General features: G+C 42.9%; 1 protein-coding gene across 1 annotated transcript in view; it reads left to right on the top strand.

Annotated features, from left to right (window-relative positions):
• The first annotated feature begins 337 nt into the window (after positions 1-337).
• The window catches only part of SGPP2 (sphingosine-1-phosphate phosphatase 2), a 126,596-nt gene continuing 105,808 nt past the window's right edge, over positions 338-21,125 (top strand). Inside the window, exon 1 of the mRNA XM_087424767.1 lies at positions 338-567. Coding sequence (XP_087280893.1) covers positions 373-567 — 195 coding nt within the window. The 5' untranslated portion in view covers positions 338-372. The remainder of the gene's footprint in view (positions 568-21,125) is intronic.

Here is a 21,125-nt window from a genome sequence, read left to right as displayed (position 1 = left end):
GCTGGCACGTCCGCGCCAGCCTGGAGGGGGTGGGAGCGCGATCGTGCGGAGAGTGGCGCGATGTAGACACCTGTCCTCCTCCGCCCTCTTCCGAGCGGGCGGGACGCCGGGGACAGCCCGAGCCCGCCCAAGCCCACCGGGAAGGCAAGGAGGGCGGACACCTGGGCGCAAAGTGGAGGCGGACACCTGGGCGCCCGCGCGCAGGGGGCGGGCGCTAGGACCCGAGCGACGCACCTGTTGGCTGGCGCCCCGGGCCCCGCCCGCCCTCCGCCTCCGCCCGGAATGCCCAGCCCGGCGAGGGTGACGGCGGGAGGGACAGTGCGAGCCCAGGGCACCGGCGTGGCGGCGGCGGCGCGCGGCCCCGGGCGCACCATGGCCGAGCTGCTGCGGAGCCTGCAGGATTCCCAGCTCGTCGCCCGCTTCCAGCGCCGCTGCGGGCTCCTCCCCGCGCCGGACGAAGGCCCGGGGGAGAACTGCGCGGCGCCCGGGCTCGAGCATCTCCCGGCGGCCACCGGCAAGGGCTGCGGGGAGCCGGCCAATGGGCTGCGGAGGGTCGCGGCCCCGCAGGTAACCGCGGTCCAGGTGTTCGCCAGGGGAGGGGGAGGGGCAGCCCGCTCCGCAGGGACTTGCAGGTCCAGGCGACTCCGCGACGCGGGGACAGGCGTGCGGCGATCCTGCCTGGCCGAGAGGGCACCGTCTCCGGCGGCGACCCGGCTCCTGCCGCTGTGTTTGCAGGGGAGAGGGGCTGGGGAGTCCGGTCCCCGGGATGCCACCTTCTAACGCTGCCAGGTGGCCACTAGGTCTATTCAGACTTCATATCTGCCCAGAGTTTAAAGGCAATCTATTTAGAGACTTTCTACCTTAATAAGTAGTTAAATTTATGTTCCTGTGTATTCTCCCAAATGTGTAAGAGTTACGTAATTGGAAAGAGGAGCGGAGATGTCCTTGGCATTTCCACCAGAGGCTTCCCTGGGGAGAAATTCTGAGCACTCCCCCAGGATTCGCGAGTTTCCGCCCCGTCCCCCTTTCCCTGCCCCGCTCTGATGGGGTGTATAGCCGGCCTCACTGTGTTCTTGACCTTCCCGCATCGCCAGCTCTAAGGACAGAACGTGGGGTTTAAATGTTGCTCCTGGAGAAATTTACAAACCCCACCCCCACCGCCAGCGATGAAGTCCCAACAGCGCTTCGCTCTTTCCCTTCCCCAGGGTCTTGGGGTCCCTCCTGCCTGGGGGGTCTTTTATTAACTGGCACCAGTGACTTTGAACAGGTGCTGTCGGGAGGGCAGCTCACCACGCTCCCCTAGGCGGTCAGAGTGTGGTTACACAACCCACTGCGGCTTTGGGGAAGCCAGCGCTGTTGTAGTCGCAGCGCTCAGGGACTCCAGGCGGGAGGGACCAGACAGGCTGCAGATGCTAACGTGCCAGGGCTGCTGTCTGCCAGGGCGGAGGGATGCCCCTGGGAGGGAGGGCTTTCTGCAGCAGCGAGGTACCCTGGGCACCCACGGAAGCTGCCCTTTCCCCCAGGGGAGGTAAAAAGTGTGGCAAATCAGGACAGAAGCGATGTATTAACAATTGCAACTCCTTTTGTGGAATGTGAGGAAAGCCACAATTTTTTCTTCCTAGAAGTTTTGGTGACAGGAAGGTGGCATTTATTTATGTGTAGATTTCCAGATCTAGTAACTGAGGAATTGTGAAGAACCTGGCTTCCATGTGGAATGGAATATTGTGGGCATTGAATTATACTATTTTTTTTGAGAGGGTAGGGGGGGATTTGTGTGTTGCACTCCAGAGAAATCCTCCTCTATAATATTTTTTTTTCCTTTTGTTGTTCCTTCTCTATCCCACATGGCATTCTAATAACTTTTAGATGAGTTTGAGACACCCCTCCCCACCCTTTTCTCTCGCCTTGTCTTAAAAATGGGGCAGAGTGAGGGGATAAGAACCAGTCACACGTCTGGAATGTGGCACAGCATGTGCTGTGCGCACACACTGTTTACACACATAGGTAGATGCACGGGCTGCGTTCTGTTGCTCTCTCCTCAAGTTTCTATTCTGTTTCTCTAATTCAGGAAGCTGAAGCAAAGGGCATTTTTCCACTAGTGCTTTTCAAACTGTTTTAAACATTAGCCGTGGCAACGTAACTTTAAATTGTGGAAAAGGGTCCTCTTCCCCTCTGGAAGCAAGAGAAGCAGATGTCTTGCAGAGGTATCTTCTTGCTGCTTGAAGAGCGTGGGCGTTTAATGAGCCAAATGGGCATTCAGTGAGCCCCTTCTATCCAACACGCGACATCACTCACTATAGATCATGAGAAAAGGGGAGCTAAAAATTCACAATAAGAAATCACTGTGTTGGTGTCTGAAAGAAAAAAAAGCCCAGGACAGCATTTGATAAATGAGAGGTTAATGAATGTTTTTAAAGGTGGGTTGGTCTCAAGTGACTTGGAAAGATAAATATTTTGCAGATAGAGGGTGGAGTTCCCAAAGGAAATGATTGCATACCTTGCCCGGATAATTCGTAGGACTCTAAGGGAAAAGTTGAGAAAATTTCTCTCCAATAGCTGTCCTTCCCTTGGCCTCTGGCCTTTGTCCAGCCTGTGGCCTGCCTGAGCCGCCTGGCCATCTTTCTCTAAATAACCCCACTCATCCTTCAGTTTCAAAGGTCGGTTCCTCAAGGGACACTTTCGCTCACCTTCCAGAATTGCTCCCCCTTTTATAGGTTTTCTTTGCTTCTTGGGTTTCTTCTTACAGAGTTTGTCAGTGTGTAAATATCCCTTTGTATGCAGATCTGATCATTGCCAGTCTCTTCCAGTGGATGGGAAGCTCTAAGAATGCAGAACACTTGTCTAGTGTGCTCATTATTTTCTTCCTGTGGCCTTGCACGTGGAATCTCAGTGAATTTTGTGAATAAATGAGTGCAGATGGCAATATAAAATCTGCCCTGTAAAAGCAAGATAACAGATTTCTTGCAGAGCAGTGTGTTCTTGCTGCTTGAAGAGCCTGGGCATTCAGGAGCCGAATGGTTTCCCCCTTCCCATCCAACACACAACTTCACTCACTAGAGATCAGGAAAAAGTTAGAGCTTAAAACTCAAGATAAGCAATTAAGATTTTTTAAAATTGCAGAGTAAATATTGAAAATCAAAATTTTCCACATAGCCTACAAGTCAGGCAGCGCTAGGACATAGATTTAAGACCCTTTCAACAATAGAGACATTGTTTTCTTCCTTTGAGTAACTTTAGATTGCAACAAATTAATTTTTCTTACCTCCTACATTTTCTATATTTATTTTAATCCTTGAAACAGGATGAGTGTGGAAATAATTGAGTAAGCTCTTCCTCTGCGTTCTTATAACATCACACACTGCTAGCTTCAAGATTAACTATGTCTTTTGCAAACCAGGGCTGGTCTGGGCTTACACAAGGCTGTCATTTTACAAGTCAGGCTGGACCTCAGAGGTTTCCCAGTAGTCATAAATTTCACAGGGATTTCCCAGATATCTACACAGTCAGATCTTTTGACTCTCAACTCTAAACTTCTTTCTACTGGGCAAAATTCCAGGGAAGAATTCCAGGGCTTCACTTTATCTGTCTCATTGTGAAGGTGTGAGGTGTTGGAACTGGTTGGGAGCAGGATGAAGATTGGTGGAAAGAGGAGGTATTGCTTTTGGTTTGCGAGGGTAACCCTCGGAGGGCATTCTTGGCACTTGCCAAGAGCCAGAGGCGGGGATCCTGGGACTAAGCTAGGAGGGCCCAGGCCCGGTCAGAATTGTGTTTATTTGTTTTGGGGTAAAGCCAGCCTAGGATATAATGATATTTTGGTTCTATCATCTTTGCTTACTTTGCAACTCAGTTGTATTGTTTGACTTTGCAATGCTTTTCCCCATCATTAAATTAGACTGAGATAGTCTTTCCAAATTGCACTGTGCTCGGGAAATACTTTTTGCTAACTATTTGCTCAGACATAGTTCTAAAGTTGGGTTGGGGAGGGCATCAAAGACAGGTTATTATTTTTTTTATTGAGGTCATAATAGTTTAGAATATTGTGAAATTTCAGTTGTACATTATTATTTGTCAGTTACCATATATATGTGCCCCTTTACCCCTTATGCCCACCCCCAACCCCTTCCCCTCTGGTAACCACTAGTCTGTTCTCTTTGTCCATGTATTTGTTTATCTTCCACATATGAGTGAAATCATATGATATTTGTCTTTCTCTGTCTGGCTTATTTTGCTTAACATAATACCCTCAAGATCCATCCATGTTGTTGCAAATGGGACAATTTTGTCTTTTTTATGGCTGAATAGTATTCCATTGTACGTATATACCACGTCTTCTTTATCCATTCATCAGTTGATGGGCACTTGGGTCGCTTCCACATCTTGGCTATTGTGAATAATACTGCAATGAACATAGAGGTGCATAAGTCTCTTTGAATTGTTGATTTCAAGTTCTTTGGAAAAATACCCAGTAGTGGAATGGTTGGGTCTTATGGTATTTCTATTTTTAGTTTTTTGAGAAATCTCCGTACTGTTTTCCATAGTGGCTGCACCAGTTTGCATTCCCACCAGTAGTATATGAGGGTTCCCTTTTCTCCACATCTTCTCCAACGTTTGTCGTTTTTTGTCTTGGTGAGTATAGCCATTCTAACAGGTGTAAGGTGATATCTCATTATAGTTTTGGTTTGCATTTCCCTGAGGATTAGTGATGTTGAACATCTTTTCATGTGCCTGTTAGCCATCTGTATATCTTCTTTGGAAAAATGTCTGTTCATATCCTCTGCCCGTTTTTTTATCAGGTTGTTTGTTTTGTCATTGTTGAGTTGTATGAGTTCTTTATATATTTTTGAGATTAATCCCTTGTCAGATATATGATTTCCAGATATTGTCTCCCAGTTGGTGGATTGTCTTTTCATTTTGTTCATGGTTTCCTTTGCCTTGCAGAAGATTTTTAGTCTGATGAAGTCCCACTTGTTTATTTTTTCTTTTGTTTCCCTTGCCTGAGTAGACATGGTATTCAAAAAGATCCTTCTAAGACCGATATCAAAGAATGTACTGCCTATATTTTCTCCTAGGAGTTTTATGGTTTCACGAAAGACAGGTTTTTCTTAGAAGTCTTTGCACTCCTGGTTTCTCTCTTGAAACATTAGGGGCCTTCCAAATCTGTCAGTCTATAAAACCCCACCCTTGATTTTATTGGCTTGCTAAAGTGCAAAGAACCATCATAGGAATCAGGAGACATGGACCTGACTCTGCCTCTGTGTCATTGTGAACTTCTCTAGGCCTCAGTTGTCTCGACTGCAAAGTGAGCAGAGTGGAATAGAACCATGAGTTTCCAACTGTGACTGGACATTATAGTCAGTTAGAGGAGCTTTAAAAATGAAACAAACAGAAAAGCCAGGTCGGAAGTGGGGCCCAGAGAAGCTGGCACACAGAAGGGGGAAGCTCTGAATTCTCTTCTCCTGGGACCCACCACCCTTCCTGTGTTCAAGATGCGGGTAGTGATGGCTGGAGGCAGTGGTCATGGCAGCTGTGACATTTGGCTTGATTATAACTAACCTGGCCAACAGGTCAAACTTCAAGTTTTCATTATCTTTAGATGGATGTTCAGGTTTGAAATGATAAAATTAGCCGCTTTGAAAAGGTACATTTGATCTTTTTTTTTCTAGTTACAGATATTGTTCAGACGAGAAAACTTGGAAAAATACAAAGAAAAAGTTAAATCCGTGCCCATTATACCACTGCCCAAAGATAATCACTCAGTAAATGTTCAACCTGATTTTTAATGGCTATCTATTACTCCATAGTGTGTATATACTATAATTTAGTTGGCCTATTACTGGGCTATCAGGTTATTTCCACTTTTTGCATTAAAAATAACATCTTTGTACAAGTATCTTTCCACGTATCTTGATTGTCTGTTTTTTTTTTTTTTTTTTTGGTGAGGAAGGTTAGCCCTGAGCTGACATCTGTTGCCAATCTTCCTCTTTTTGCGGAGGAAGATTGGCCCTGGGCTAACATCCGTGCCCATCTTCCTCCACTTTATAGGTGGGACGCCTGCCACAGCATGGCTTGATAAGTGGTGCCTAGGTCCCCGGCCGGGATCCAAACCTGTGAACCCTGGGCTGCTGAAGCAGAGCACATGAGCTACGCCACCAGGCTGGCCCCTTGATTGTCTTTTTTAGTGAGGTATAATTGACATATAAGATATTAGTTTCAGGTGTACAACATAATAATTCAATATTTGTGTATAGTGTAAAATGATTACCATAGTAAGTCTGGTTAACATCCATCACCACATATAGTTACAATTTTTTTTCTTGTGATGAGAACTTTTAAGACCTAGCAACTTGAGAATATATAATACAGTATTATTAACTATAGTCATCATGTACATTACATCCCCAGGACTCATGTATTTTATAACTTGAAGTTTGTATCTTTTGACCCCCTTCACCCCTTTTGCCCACCCCCCATCCCCTGCCTCTGACAACCACCAATCTGCTCTCTGTATCTATGAGTTCTTTTTTTTTTGGTGAGGAAGATTGGCCCTGAACTAACATCCGTGTCAATCCTCCTCTATTTTGTATGTGGGACACCACCATAGCATGGCTTGGTGAGCGGTGTGTAGGTCCGTGCCACGGATCCGAACCCACAAACCCCAGGCCATTGAAGTTCAGCATGTGAACTTAACCACTAGGCTACCAGACCAGCCCCCATTTTTTTTTTTTTTTTTCCCGCTGAGGAAGAGTCGCCCTGAGCTAACATCTGTTGCCAATCTTCCTCTAATTTGTATGTGGGCTGCCACAACCGCATGGCCACTGACAATTGGTTTAGGTCTTCAGCTGGGAACTGAACCTGGGCCACTGAAGTGGAGTGCACTGAACTTAACCACTAGGCCACTGGGGCCGGCCCCATTTTATTTTTTTTTATTCCACATGTAAGTGAGATCATACAGTATTTGTCTGTCTCTGTCTGACTTATTTCACTTAGCATAATGCCCTCAAGATCTATTCATGTTGTCACAAATGGCAAGATTTCCTTCTTTTTCATGGCTGAATAATATTCTATTGTATATAAATAGCACATCTTCTTTATCCATTCATCCACGATGGACACTTAGGTGGCTTCCATGTCTTGGCTCTTGTAAATAGTGCGGAAGTGAACATAGGGGTGCATCTTTTCGAGTTAGTGTTTTCATTTTCTTCAAATAAACACCCAGAGGTGGAATTCCTGGCTCATATGGTAGTTCTGTTCTTCATTTTTTGAAGAACTTCTATGCTGTTTTCTATAGTGGCTGCACCAATTTACATTCCCACCAGCAGCGTATGAGGGTTCCCTTTTCTCCACATCCTCTCCGACACTTGTTATTTCTTGTCTTTTTGATAACAGCCATTCTAACAGGTGTGAGGAGATATCTCATGGTGGTTTTGATTTGCATCTCCCTGATAATTAGTGATATTAAACACCTTTTCATGTACGTGTTAGCAATCTGTATGTCTTCTTTGGAAGAATGTCTATTTAGATCATCTGCCCATTTTTTAATTGGATTTCATTTTATTTATTTTTTGCTATTGAGTTGTATCAGTTCTTTATATATTTTGGATATTAACCCTTTATCAGATATATGACTTGCAAATATTTGCTCCCATTCAGTAGGTTGCCTTTTCATTTTGTCGATGGTTTCCTTTGCTGTGCGGAAGCTTTTTAGTTTGATGTAGTCCCACTTGTTTATTTTTGCTTTTGTTGCTTTTGTTTTTGATGTCAAATCTGAAAAATCATCTCCAAGACTGACGTCAATCTTTGATTGTCTTCTTAATTTAAATTCCCAGACTTGGAATTGCTGGGTAGAAATATGCATATATTATGGCTTTTAATAAGGATTACCAAGTTGCCCCGCAGAAAGGCTGTACTAAGATCTGTAACTGAGTGCAGGTTTTCCCACCCCCTCACTAATATTAGGTATTAACACTCTGTTTAATCTCTGGAGAAAATAGGCCACTTGTGCTTCTAGCTCATCTTTGCTTCCTTTGTTTCCAACCAACATTTATTGATCAGCTACTGTGTTTCTGGGACAGTCCTCAGACTTAAAGATAAATAAGATTTAGTTCCTGCTCTGTGAAAACCACAAAGAAAATGGCGCAATGCAAAAAAAAACTAGAATAGAAGGATAAATACCAGGGAGAAAATAGGAGTAACTCACCACCCCTAGGGGAGCCCATGAAGTCTAGAGTCCGGGCTTAAAGAGCAGTAGCAGTCAAATAGATCAAAATGTGAGACTCTCTGTTCTTTGTCTCTGATAAAACATAAAGACACATTGTCATTTTTGGTGAATAAGTGACAAGTTCAGCTTGGGTATAGTAAGAGTCCCAGCAGGAAATAGAGGGCATACTGAAAAAGGGTAATTGAAACCGTTAAAAATGGTTGAAATGGGAAATTTTACCTCAATTAAAAAAAAGGGATCATAGGCTGTACTCCACCTTCAGGGAAGGGAAGCATAACTTCCCCCTCCTTAAGTGTGGGCTGCACACACTGACTTCCTTCTAAAGAATACAATGGAGAGCCAGCCCTGATGGCCTACTGGTTAAAATTCAATGCTCTCTGGGCCGGCCCCGTGGCTTAGCGGTTAAGTGCGCGCGCTCCGCTACTGGCGGCCAGGGTTCGGATCCCGGGCGCGCACCGACACACCGCTTCTCCGGCCATGCTGAGGCCGCGTCCCACATACAGCAACTAGAAGGATGTGCAGCTATGACATACAACTATCTACTGGGGCTTTGGGGGAAAAAAAATAAATAAATAAAAATAAAAAAATAATTCAATGCTCTCACCACTCAACAGCCTGGGTTCGGGTCCGCAGAGCCACACCACTCGTCAGCTGCCATGCTGTGGTGGCAGCTCACGTAGAAGAGCTAGAAGGACTTAAAGCTAGGATATACAACCATGCACTGGGGCTTTGGGGAGGGGGAAAAAAAAAAGAGGAAGATTGGCAGCAAATGTTAGCTCAGGGCGAATCTCTCCCTGCAAAAAAAAAAAGAATACAATGGAAAGAGGGAGAAAAAAAAGAGTAATTTTACAGTGTAAAAACCTGACAGATGGGGGCCTGCCCGGTGGCGCAAGCGGTTAAGTGCGTGCACTGTGCTGCGGCGGCCAAGGGTTCACCGGTTCGGATCCCGGGCGCGCACCAATGCGCCACTTGTCAGGCCATGCTGTGGTGGTGTCCCATATAAAATAGAGGAAGATGGGTACGGATGTTAGCCCAGGGCCAGTCTTCCTCAGCAAAAAGAGGAGGATTGGCAAATGTTAGCTCAGGGCCGATCTTCCTCACAAAACAAAACAAAGAAAGCCTGACAGGTGCTTCCTCAGCCAGCTGGTCAAGGTCAACATCAACAGTGATAAGCCATGTCACCGTATGTGCTCTTCATGCACATTGAAATTATATACTCTTTTTTTTTTTTGTGAGGAAGATCAGCCCTGAGCTAACATCCGTGGTAATCCTCCTCTTTTTGCTGAGGAAGATTGGCTCTGAGCTAACATCTATTGCCAATCCTCCTCTTTTTTTCCCCCAAGGCCCCAGTAGATAGTTGTATGTCATAGTTGCACCTCCTTCTAGTTGCTGTATGTGGGACACAGCCTCAGCATGGCTGGAGAAGCGGTGCCTTGGTGCGCACCCGGATCCGAACCCGGGCCGCCAGTAGTGGAGGGCGCGCACTTAACCGCTAAGCTACGGGGCCGGCCCTGAAATTCTATACTCTTGATATATGTTGAATATGGCACTTCACCTCTATGGTCTTCTTCCCTCAAACCCATTCCCTCAGTCAAATCATGAGAAAGGCAGCAACTGAATCCCCATTGAGGGACATTCTACAAAATACCTAACCTGTACTCTTCAAAACTGTCAAGGTCATCAATAACAAACAAAGTCTGAGAAACTGTCACAGCCAAGAGGAGCCTAAGGAGGTGTGATGATTAAATGTAATTGTGGGGCCGGCCCTGTGGCTTGGTGGTTAAGTGCGCGCGCTGCGATGCTGGCGGCCCGGGTTCAGATCCCGGGTGCGCATCGAGGCACCACTTCTCCGTTCATCCTGAGGCCGAGTCCCACATACAGCAACTAGAAGGATGTGCAGCTACGACACACAACTATCCACTGGGGCTTTGGGGGGAAAAAATAAAATAAATAAAAAATCTTTAAATGTAATTGTGGTGTCCTGGGTGAGACCCTGGAACAGAGGAAAGGAGGTTAGGTAAAAACTAAGGAAGTCTGAATAAAGTATGGGCTTAATTAATAATAATGCATCAGTAGTGTAACAAATGTATCATACTAATCATATAAGATGTTAATGATAGGGGAAACTGGCTGCAGAGTATATGGGAAGGATGTGGAGTATATGGGAACTCTGTACTGTGTTCTAAATTATTCTGTAAACTAAAAACTATTCTAAAAAATACAGTCTATTTAAAAATTTTTAAAAAGGAGATGGCAGTTCAAAATTGAAGGCAGTTCAAAGATGGGATTATTTACAAAGGTGTAGGCAGGGTTAGAAAAAACCAACGTGGGAGGATGAAGCAATTTGGAGCAGACAGCTTCAGCCTAAAACGCAGGAGAAGACGAGAGGGTCCTGGTAACCCCAGACCCAGCAAGAGCTTCACTGTCAGGGAGGCCCTGACAGGAGCTGAGGCGGTTCGCAGAGAAACATAGCCTCCTCGAGGTAAGGAATGGGGGAAATACATCTCAAACTCCCTCTTCATATGCCCTCTCCTATCCTGCCAGTGCTTCTCTTTGGCCAAATTCAGTCAGAAGCCAGGGAGCTGGGGAACCTGGCTGATGCAGTCCATAAAGGTTACCCTGGAGAAAGGTGCAGACTGGACCTGGAAGGTGTGGTTATACTGGCTGAAGTTTTGGGCTAGAGCCAGAGTTTTAGGCTGAAGCCTTAATGTGGCTTCCTGCAGAATTTGGACAGACAGGGGCATGGCAAATCAGTTTTATCCCACGTGCCAAATCAGAATTGGCAACTGAACACTGTGATAAGAAAGGTTCTCCCGGAGTCACTGTGTGTAATGGGAAAGAGCGTGGGATTGAATGGCGATGCCTGTGTGGGGTACTGAGGGAGCCTGGTGCTGAAGCATTTAAGAAATGGGGATGAGAGATTCAAACAGCAGTGAATATGAGACTGACATGAAATCAAGCCTTCATATCTGTTTTGGGTTCTTGGTGATACTTGAATGTCTCCCTCACCCACAAACGCCTTAGGAGGAAACAGACCACAAATGATTATAGGCTGCTATGTTTTGAATCATGGGACCCCATCCTTAGGGCTACCAGCTGATTGGATTGGGGATCAACTCCTGAGTCAAAGGCGGCCTTCTATAGGCTGGTCAGCATCTTATGAAATGGCCTGGCAAGAGAACTTCACCTAATTGGGTTACTGCATATTGAGCAATAACTAGCGGAGCCAATCAGATTGCTCGCTTAGGGAGTCTGAATGTAAGATCTGGACATAGGGACATAAATGGTAGAGTGCTGATGAACTTCAAAGAGAAAGAGGAGGGGCCGGCCCCGGGGCTTAGTGGTTAAGTGCGCGCGCTCCGCTACTGGCGCCCGGGTTCGGATCCCAGGCGCGCACAGATGCACCGCTTCTCCCGCCATGCTGAGGCCGCGTCCCACATGCAGCAACTAGAAGGATGTGCAACTATGACCTACAACTATCTACTGGGGCTTTGGGGAATAAAAGGAGGAGGATTGGCAGTGGATGTTAGCTCAGAGCCAGTCTTCCTCAGCAAAAAGAGGAGGATTAGCATGGATGTTAATGGATTAGCTCAGGGCTGATCTTCCTCACAAAAAAAAAAAAAACAAGAGAGAGAGAGGAGGCCATACACAGAAGCCTCGAGTCAGAGGAAACAGTAGAAAAGCAGAAGCCCATGGTGGAGAGAAGAGAAAAATTACGCAGTGTTGGTAAAAGCAGAAGGAAAAACTCCAAGTGGAGAAAGAAGATAGGTCTTGAGTATGGTAGCCGCTCCTTCTGAGGAACTGTTGACTTTCAGGATAGAACGGCTCAGTGGGGAGGGCCTCAGGAAAGGGGACTGGCTGTGTGGCTGCTGGCACTGTTTCCTTACTTCCTGAGGAACCAGGGAACAACTCCTCTAGCTGAAGGGAACCTTTGTGGGTCTTCCCTTGCAACCAAAATGTGCGGGTCCCTACTGCTTTGAACACTTGCACATAATTGCAATCAGATCATTAGTTCTGTCATTTTTGTTTAGTTGTGAATGGTGATAGACTGGTGGGGGCAGGGATGGGGACAATAGGGAGCAGGGGCCAGATCCCTCCTACTCCCCCATTCATCCCCAGGGCCTCACATGTGCCTGGGACATGGCAGGTACTTGACACTACCTGTTGAATGAAGCATGAACAGTGTGCTAAACTCACCCTTTTCTTTCTTGGCAGAAATGTGATCATCTGCTCTCTCCCGTCACTACTGGGCTCATTTTATCTCTGACCACATTAGCTGGCTGTGAGTTCTTTTAGCTGAATGTTTTTTTCAGTGTTGGCTCCTCCCTTTTTATCCAGGAAACTGATGAAGGGTTTTGATTAATGAATAACTTTTTTTATTGGTTTGCTCTCTTCTATTGGACACCACGAAGGGAGTTTAGGTATCACTAAAAGCTGGTGATGGTGAAACACCTGTCAACTTAAAAATGTGATTAAATTACTGTTTTAGAAAGACTGTTGACAGCAAGCCTAGTCTAATTTTAACTTTCTTGACTTATAATTATGATGTCAGAACTTTTAAATTTTAAAAAAGCACTTTCAGTTCTGCTGTTACGGTTTTTGTTAATGATTAAATCCTCTGTTGTCCTCATAATAATTATGTCTTGAGCAGAGGCATTCTTGCATTTTATTTGGCACACAATTTTCCTGGCAGAAAATACTGTCACGGTTCCCTGGCAACACATTTAGAGCGCTCCTATCTGTGTTAGGAATCTATGAAAATGCTGAAATTGGAGGCTTTATTATTCTGCTTGCCTGGTAAGGGACATTCCACATATTAAGAAAATCAGATATTGAAAAATCCAGTCAAGACTGTGATTCACATTTCTCTCCCCTCATTCTTGTCTCACACACAGTATGGACCAATCGGCAAAATGTTTTAAAAACAAGGAAAAAATCCTTCGAGGTGGGCCAGGGTGGATGGAAGGGGAAGGAGTTAACCACCTGAGATCTTTTAGGGGAGGCTTGGGAATTTTGGAAAGGGGAGTAATGTTGTCCTTGAACTATTTTTCTTTAAAGAGTCAGTTCACCAAGAAGACATAACCATTTTATTTTGTTTTATTTTATTTATTTTATTTTTTTGCTGGGAAAGACTTGCCCTGAGCTAACATCTATTGCCAATCCTCCTCTCTCTCTCTTTTTTTTTTCCTCCCCAAAGCCCCAGGACATAGTTGTATATTCTAGTTGTAGGTCCTTCTAGTTCTTCTGTGTGAGCCGCTGCCATAGCATGGCAAATGATAGACGGGTGGTGTGGTCCCACGCCCAGGAACCAAACCCCGGCTGCTGAAGCGGAACGCAATGAACTTTAACTACTAGGCCATCAGGGTTGGCTGAAACTATTTTGAATATTACCTCCAGCCCCCTAAATGCTCACTGGCAGTTTGATACCCCTTTATTTAATAAAACAAAACAAAACACCAGATTCATTCTTGCTTTTGTTAATGCTGTTTATTTGGTAATCTTGCCTGCAGGAGAAATGCCCTATCTTTCATCTCAGGGTATGTGTTGATTTTTCCAAGCAGCAAAAACTTTGTTCCCATAGAATTTTATGGGAAACAGCCTATCAAAGCAGGAACTCCTATGGGTAGGAGGAAGAGGGGATGATGGTGAATAAGGCTCCTGGGGATAAAATGTTGGGAGCTGAGACACGGGGACTTAATTGGTAGAGAAAGGGCTTAGGCAAACATTTTTTTTGTAGTTAAAAATAAATTGTCCTCCCATGAAAGGTGACGTAAAAGGTGGCCCTGAACTAGAACATCAAAGATTTTGTTAAAAGCATGACAAGTGAAGGGAGCTGTGTTAGAAGTTGGTTGGTTTTTTTTTTTTCTTCTTTCTGAGTTTTGATCTTTTGATGATTTTCAGCTAAGAAGTTATCAAATATTTTGAAATTCAGTTTTATCATTTTCAACGATTAAAGTAATACATGTTTATGTTAGAAATAGTGGAAGACACCAAAAAGTATAAAGAAGAAAGCAAAAATCCTGTCATCATTTTGCAACCTAGAGAAAAACATTAATGTTTTAGAGTATTGCTTCCTTTTCTTTCTTTTTTTGTTTAATTTTTTAAATTTTTATTTATTTATTTTTTCCCCCGAAGCCCCGGTAGATAGTTGCATGTCATAGCTGCACATCCTTCTAGTTGCTGTATGTGGGACTCGGCCTCAGCATGGCTGGAGAAGCGGTGTGTTGGTGCGCACCCGGAATCCGAACCCGGGCCGCCAGCAGCGGACCTCGAGCACTTAACCGCTAAGCCACGGGGCCGGCCCGCTTCCTTTTATTTCTATGCAAATATAGAATATTTAAGTTATGAACACGCTATGTGCATATAATATTGGAATTAGCTTTTTTCACTCATATCATGAGCATTTCCCCACATCTTTGAATATTCTTTAATTATATGATTTTAATGGTTGTTATGATTTCTCATATGCTTGTAACTTAAAATTTTTAACTGTTTCCTGAACTATGTATTTAGATTGTTTCAATGTTTGTCTTTGTATTTCAACTTGAGTCTAAGTATTGAATTATTTCCAGAGAACTGCAAAAGAAGCTTATTTCAGGGCTCTTCACACTTATTGACAAATTGCCTTTTGGAAAATGTATCTCAGTTGTTGCTCCAAATAATAATCCAAGACTGCTAGCCCATTGTCAGCATTTAGTATTATCTTCTTGTTATTTGTTTCCTTTTTCTTTTTATTTATTATAACTTTGGTATAGTAAGTGCACAGATCTTAAATATACAACTTGATAGATTTGACCATATATCAACATCCCTATAGTTACTGCCCAGATGAGATATAGAACAATTCCAGAACCTCAGAAGGTTCCCTCAGGCTCCTGCCATTCAATACACCTCTTACTCCCAGGAAACCACTGTCTCCCTCCGTCACCATAACTTAGTTTCACTTTTTTTTTTTTTTTGGTGAGGAAGATTGGCCCTGAGCTAACACCTGTTGCCAGTCTTCCTCTTTTTGCTTGAGGAAGATTGGCCCTGAGCTAAGATCTGTGCCCATCTTCTTCTATTTTGTATGTGGGTCGCTGCCACAGCATGGCTTGATGAGCAGTGTAGGTCTGTGCCCAGGATCTGAACCCACGGACCCAGGCCGCCAAAGCACAGCATGCCGAACTTAACCGCTATGCCGCCGGGCTGGCCCCAACTTAGTTTCGCCTTTTCTTGAACTTCACGTAAATGGAATCATATAGGATGTGCAGCTGTAATGTTTTCATTTTTCATGCCATGTAGCATCCATTGCGTGAATATACAACAATTTATTTATCCATTCTACTATTAATGGACATTTGGGTTCTTAGGAATAAAGGAGAGCATCAAGTATTATCTTTAAAATTTTTGATTTTTCATTTTGAAATAATTTCAGATTTTGAAAATTTGCAAAAATAGTGCAAAAAACTCCTAGGTACTCTGGACCGATGTTCTCCTAGTGTTAGCATCACATGTAACCACAGTGCAGTTATCAAGGAAATAGCATGTAATCTATGGACCTTATTCAGTTTTCACGAATTGCTCTGCTAATGGCCTTTGGCTGTTCCAGGATCTAACGCAGAAGCATAAATTGCGTTTACTTGATATGTCTCTTTAGTCCACCCTGGAAGTTTTTCAATCTTTCCTTGCCTTTCCTGACCTTGACTCTTGAAGAGTCCAGGCCAGTTATTTTGTTTAATATCCCTCAATTCAGAGTTATATGATGTTTCCTCATGATTACGTGCAGTTTCTATATTTTGGGCAGGAGTACCACAGGCAAGATATTGTGTCCTTCTTAGTACATCATATCAGGAGGCAAAAAATGTTGATTTATTCCATTACCAGCGATTTTAACTTTAAACACCTTTAAAAGTGTTTAAGTGGTTTCTTGTAGCTAAATGTTTTTCTCTTTATAATTAATAAATATGTTGTAGACCATTATTCTGAGGCATTATAAATATCTTTTTTCTCTGCATATTTTCATCTGCTAATTTTGTCATCCATTAGTGAAGTATTATCTTTTAAAAAGTAATCTGCCAATTTAACACCAGAATGAAAACATCTTATTTTAATTTTGTGTTTCTTTTATCTCTAATGAAGCTGAATATTTTTCTTATGTTTAGCAGATACTTGTATTACGCTTTTGGTGAATGATCTGGTCATATACTTTATCTACCTTTTCCACTGTGGTTTTAGTGGGGTTGTTTTTCTTACTGATTTTTCATGGTCTTTTTAGTTTCTCCATTGTGTCTCAAAATCTTCCATTGTTCCTCAGTTGACATGAGCTCACAACCAATGTATTTCTTATCTTTCCTTGTAAAGAGAAAATATTTGGAGTCTGAGGGAGAGATGGGAGATAAGGATGGAATGATAACCAACTTCAGGGTGATAAGGATGGAATGATAACCAACTTCAGGGTATCTGTGGGTTTAGATAAATCATGCCTGGTTCCTCTGTTCCTTCCAGGTAAGGCCCATCATTTTCATACTGTGAAATGTTTGTGGTATTTCACTAGCCTTGGGCAGGGGTTGTGGGTTCTGAAAGGGTTAGAATTCATTCTCGGGCAACTCTGAGCGAGGAAGGCAATATATACTTCGAGGGTGTTACCCCCATATTATGATATTATGATAGTGAGGCAGGAAAATGATTTAGTTCTGTTGTACATTGCAGAGGGTGGCAGACAGTTCTGGAGACCCCGCCTGAGTCCTCCCAGTCTTGGGTCTCCTCCTTCTGGATGGTTCCTGAGGAAGCTTCAGGGCTGCCTTCTTGCCATGCTCCGTTATGTCCTATTTGAGGACATATGTCCTCAAATAGAAGGAATGGAATTACTATCCCCGATATTTATTCAGTACTATATTTCTGAATAACCATTACTTTTGGAGAGAAGGGACCAACATCCATTGATCACTTAATTTTGCCTCCCGTCTGCAGCCATGTGTCTAAACTCACAGGTCATGTTTTATTATCTAAAAATTTTGGCCCTGAAGGAATTGTCTGAATTTTTCCAATATGTTGGTTTATGAGTGATCTAGCCCTGATTTCTTCATGCTTACCACCCCACTACCATTACAGGGATAGAAATGGAACTTCCCATACTCAACCTGAGTACCTCCTGGTATGGACAGGTATACTTGTGTAGATTATGGTGCCTGTGTGTTATAATAAGGCCCATAAACACAATGCCCGCTCTTAGATTTAGAACGATTTATTTGGTAATCAATGCTTTTTCTCCCCCACACCACCTGACCCCAGGCCCAGTTGACTCACCAGATAAATAATCTCTAATGGAAGATTGTTACTTTTGAAAATGAAACATTTATTTAATCTTTAAAAGTTAATACTAAACATGCATTTACCATGCAACCCACAGTTGCACTCCTGGGCATTTAATCCCAGAAATATGAAAACTTACACAAAAACCTGCATGTGATTTTTCGTAGCAGCCTTATTTGTAGTGGCCAAAAACGAAACAACCAAAATGTCCCTCACTAGATGAATGGCTAAATAAACGGTGGTACATCCTTACCATTAAACACTGCTCAGCAATAAAACAGAATGAACTATTAACATACCCAACAACTTGGATGGGTCTCAAGGGCATTGAGTGAAAAAACCAATCTCAAAAGATCACATACCATATAATTCCATTTATATAACACTCTTGAAATGATGAAATTATAAAGATGGGAAACAGATTAGTGGTTGCCAGGGGTTAGGAATGAGAGGACTATAAAGGGGTTGTAACCAGGGAGATCTTTGTGGTGATGGGGTAGTTTTGTAACTTGATGATGGTGGTAGTGACATGAGTCTACAGATGTCGTAAAATGGCATAGAACTATACACACACTCTTCCAACGTCAGATTCCTGGTTTTGAAATTGTAGTGTAATTATATAAGATGTAACCACTGGGAGAAAAAGGAGGAAGAATATACAGGACTTCTCTGCACGACTTTTGCAATTGCTTGTGAATCTAACAGTTATTTCAAAATAAACAATTTTTAAAAATCAATACTGCTTATAAAAATTGGTCCTGCCATCCTTCTCACAGATTTTACTGCAGGCACTCTTGGCAAACTCTGCAGGAAACCCAGAAAACACAAAGCAGCATTCAGGAGATTTTCCTCCGAGGTGCCTCTTGAGACGGCCATGCCGCCATGTCTATTTCCAGAGCCCCAGGGCTTGGCTGTAAACCTCCTGCTCACTGACCCCAGCTACCTGCCTGGGGAGAACACAGAGAAATATTTGAGGGTCAAAAAAAGCACATTTGTCCTTAACTTTATTTCATCTGACTTGTTTTATAGCTGCAGGTCTTTTGCATTAAAACATTTTTTTTGTTGTTTTTTTGTATTGTTGAGCCACTTCAAATTGGTTTGTTAGAAGTAGGTCAAATTCGCACATGAAGTCTTCAGTCTCCCCTCAGTTGTCATTTTGTCTCTGGGTCTACAAATATGCTCAAAATCTTCAACTTCCTTCCTTACCCATCACAGAACATCTACTTTCAGCCCTCGCCTCCTTAGAATCTGACATTCTTGCCTTTCTTGAACCACAAGACATCTTAAAAGAGTCCTCTAGATCTACACTCCATTTCTACTTTTTGACTCATGTTTTTTAAGTGCATGGTCTTAACTGATATAGTATAGACTAAAATGAAATACAACCTAGAGAGAATATTTAGCATAAGATATAATTTTTGAGATTTACTTTGCCCATGTGTAATTTTATTGAGAACAGCTGACTAAATTTTTTTTTTTTTTGGTGAGGAAGATTGGCCCTGGGCTAACATCTGTACCCATCTTCCTCCACCTCATACCCAGGACGCCTGCCACAGCATGGCTTGATGGCAGTGTGTAGGTCTGTGCCCGGGATCCAAACCTGCAAACCCCAGGCCGCTGAAGCAGAGCGCTCAAACTTAACTACTACGCCACCGGGCTGGCCCCAACAGCTGACTAATTTTATTTATTTATTTATTTATTTTTATTTTTTAATAATTTTTATTTATTTATTTTTCCCCAAAGCCCCAGCAGATAGTTGCATGTCATAGCTGCACATCCTTCTAGTTGCTGTATGTGGGATGCGGCCTCAGCATGGCCGGAGAAGCAGTGTGTCGGTGCGCGCCCGGGATCCGAACCCTGGCCGCCAGCAGTGGAGCGCGCGCACTTAACCGCTAAGCCACGGGGCCGGCCCTACAGCTGACTAATTTTAAATTAAAAATTGTAAAAGAGATAATTCTCTTCTGATCTACATAAAAAGCAAAGTAGATTCCTCTTTATTGAAACCATACTCCAAATGGCAGGGGCCAAGGCTATAGCAAGAGAAAGAATAGAAATGCACATACTCATATTTTAATGGCTGTTTTTTCAAGTCTCCAGGTCAAAAATATTCATCCCCAAGTAGTAGACCCTTTACATCTGTTGGTTAGATTTATGCTCTTCTCCCCCAGGTAGTTTTCATCACCAGAAAGTGTTTGTCAGATATCTAACTATAAAAGGTTTTTTCAACTATGTTCTGCAAAGGGAAAAAATCACAGTATCCAAAGGATCTCATGAAAGTAATTAAAATTCCATGTATTTCTAGACACGAAAACACATCCATGATATATTATTCAACCAAGAAAAGCAGATTAAAAAATGATATCTATGAGCCAAAATTTTAAAACTGTGTAAGCATATATTTGAATATATATTTTAAGAGGATCTGGGATGATGAACCAAATGGTTACCAACATTGGTTCTCTCTGGACAGTGGGTTTACAAGTTGTTTTTATTTTCTTATTCATGATTTTCCATATTTTCTGCATTTTTTTTACATTAAGAAGGTAGTAGTTTTATGTTAAGAAAAAATTAAACCATTTTCCTAAAAAAATACTCATATAAAAAAAATTCTCCTATGAGGATGTTTTGTACTTTTGAGGAATATTAGGTAGTTACTGAGATTACTAACATTGTTCCATATTAGAATTTTTAAAAATAACCATTGACATCTTTGTAACAAATCCTAAATATCAGCTGTATCGGTTATAATCCTTACCTTGCGGGAATATTTATTAAACCATGTGAAGTACTCCCAAGCCACCTTTCTTTTTTTTTTTTTTTTTGGTGAGGAAGATTCACCCTGAGCTAACATCTGTGCCAACCTTCCTCTATTTTTGTATGTGGGATGCCGCCTCAGCATGGCTTGATGAGCGATGTGTAGGTCTGTGCCCAGGATCTGAACCTGCCAACCCCGGGCAGCTGAGGCAGAGCAGGCGAACTTAACCACCAGGCCACCGGGCCAGCCTGCCAGGTCTTTTTAAATGAAACAAAATGGCTCCCTCCATGCCTCTGCCTGAAGACCCCACGTGAAGTTACAGAACGCTCTTTCCTACTCTGTCTCACCACACGAAATGGCAAGAGCTTAAAATACAGAATATTCTGCACTAAAGGGAGTTTCTTAATGCAGTGAAAGATTTTGGCATCCAGACGATCTCTCCTTTTCTTGGCCAAAAATGTATTATTAGAGCGCTCGGTAAAGTCTTAAGAAAAGCAGATGAGTGTTACCACCCCCACTCTTCAGTATATTTTTGGCAAGTATTTTTTCTTGTTCCTTTAAAAGTTATTTTAGAAGATCTCTTCATTGTAGGTCCCAACAGTGTTAAGTGGCTTTAACTCTTTAGTCACCTGCTGGCAATATCTTGGGCATGTTTTGTGTTGGATCTTTGTTCCTCTTAATCTGATGACAGCGGTTAAAGTAAAGGGATCTTAAAGCAGGATCCAATTTAGGGACCTCACAACTACCATTGCCCAATATTTGATCTAGTTCTTAATTGAATGATATAGGAATTTATCAATTTCTATTTTAAAATAAAACATAATTACTAATTTCAAAAACTAAGGGAATAGATATTTTCTT

Source organism: Ceratotherium simum, chromosome 37 (genome assembly GCF_057802395.1).
Source record: "Ceratotherium simum simum isolate JZ-2026a chromosome 37, ASM5780239v1, whole genome shotgun sequence".
Classification (NCBI taxonomy): domain Eukaryota; kingdom Metazoa; phylum Chordata; class Mammalia; order Perissodactyla; family Rhinocerotidae; genus Ceratotherium; species Ceratotherium simum.
This window is presented reverse-complemented; position numbering and strand designations above follow the sequence as displayed.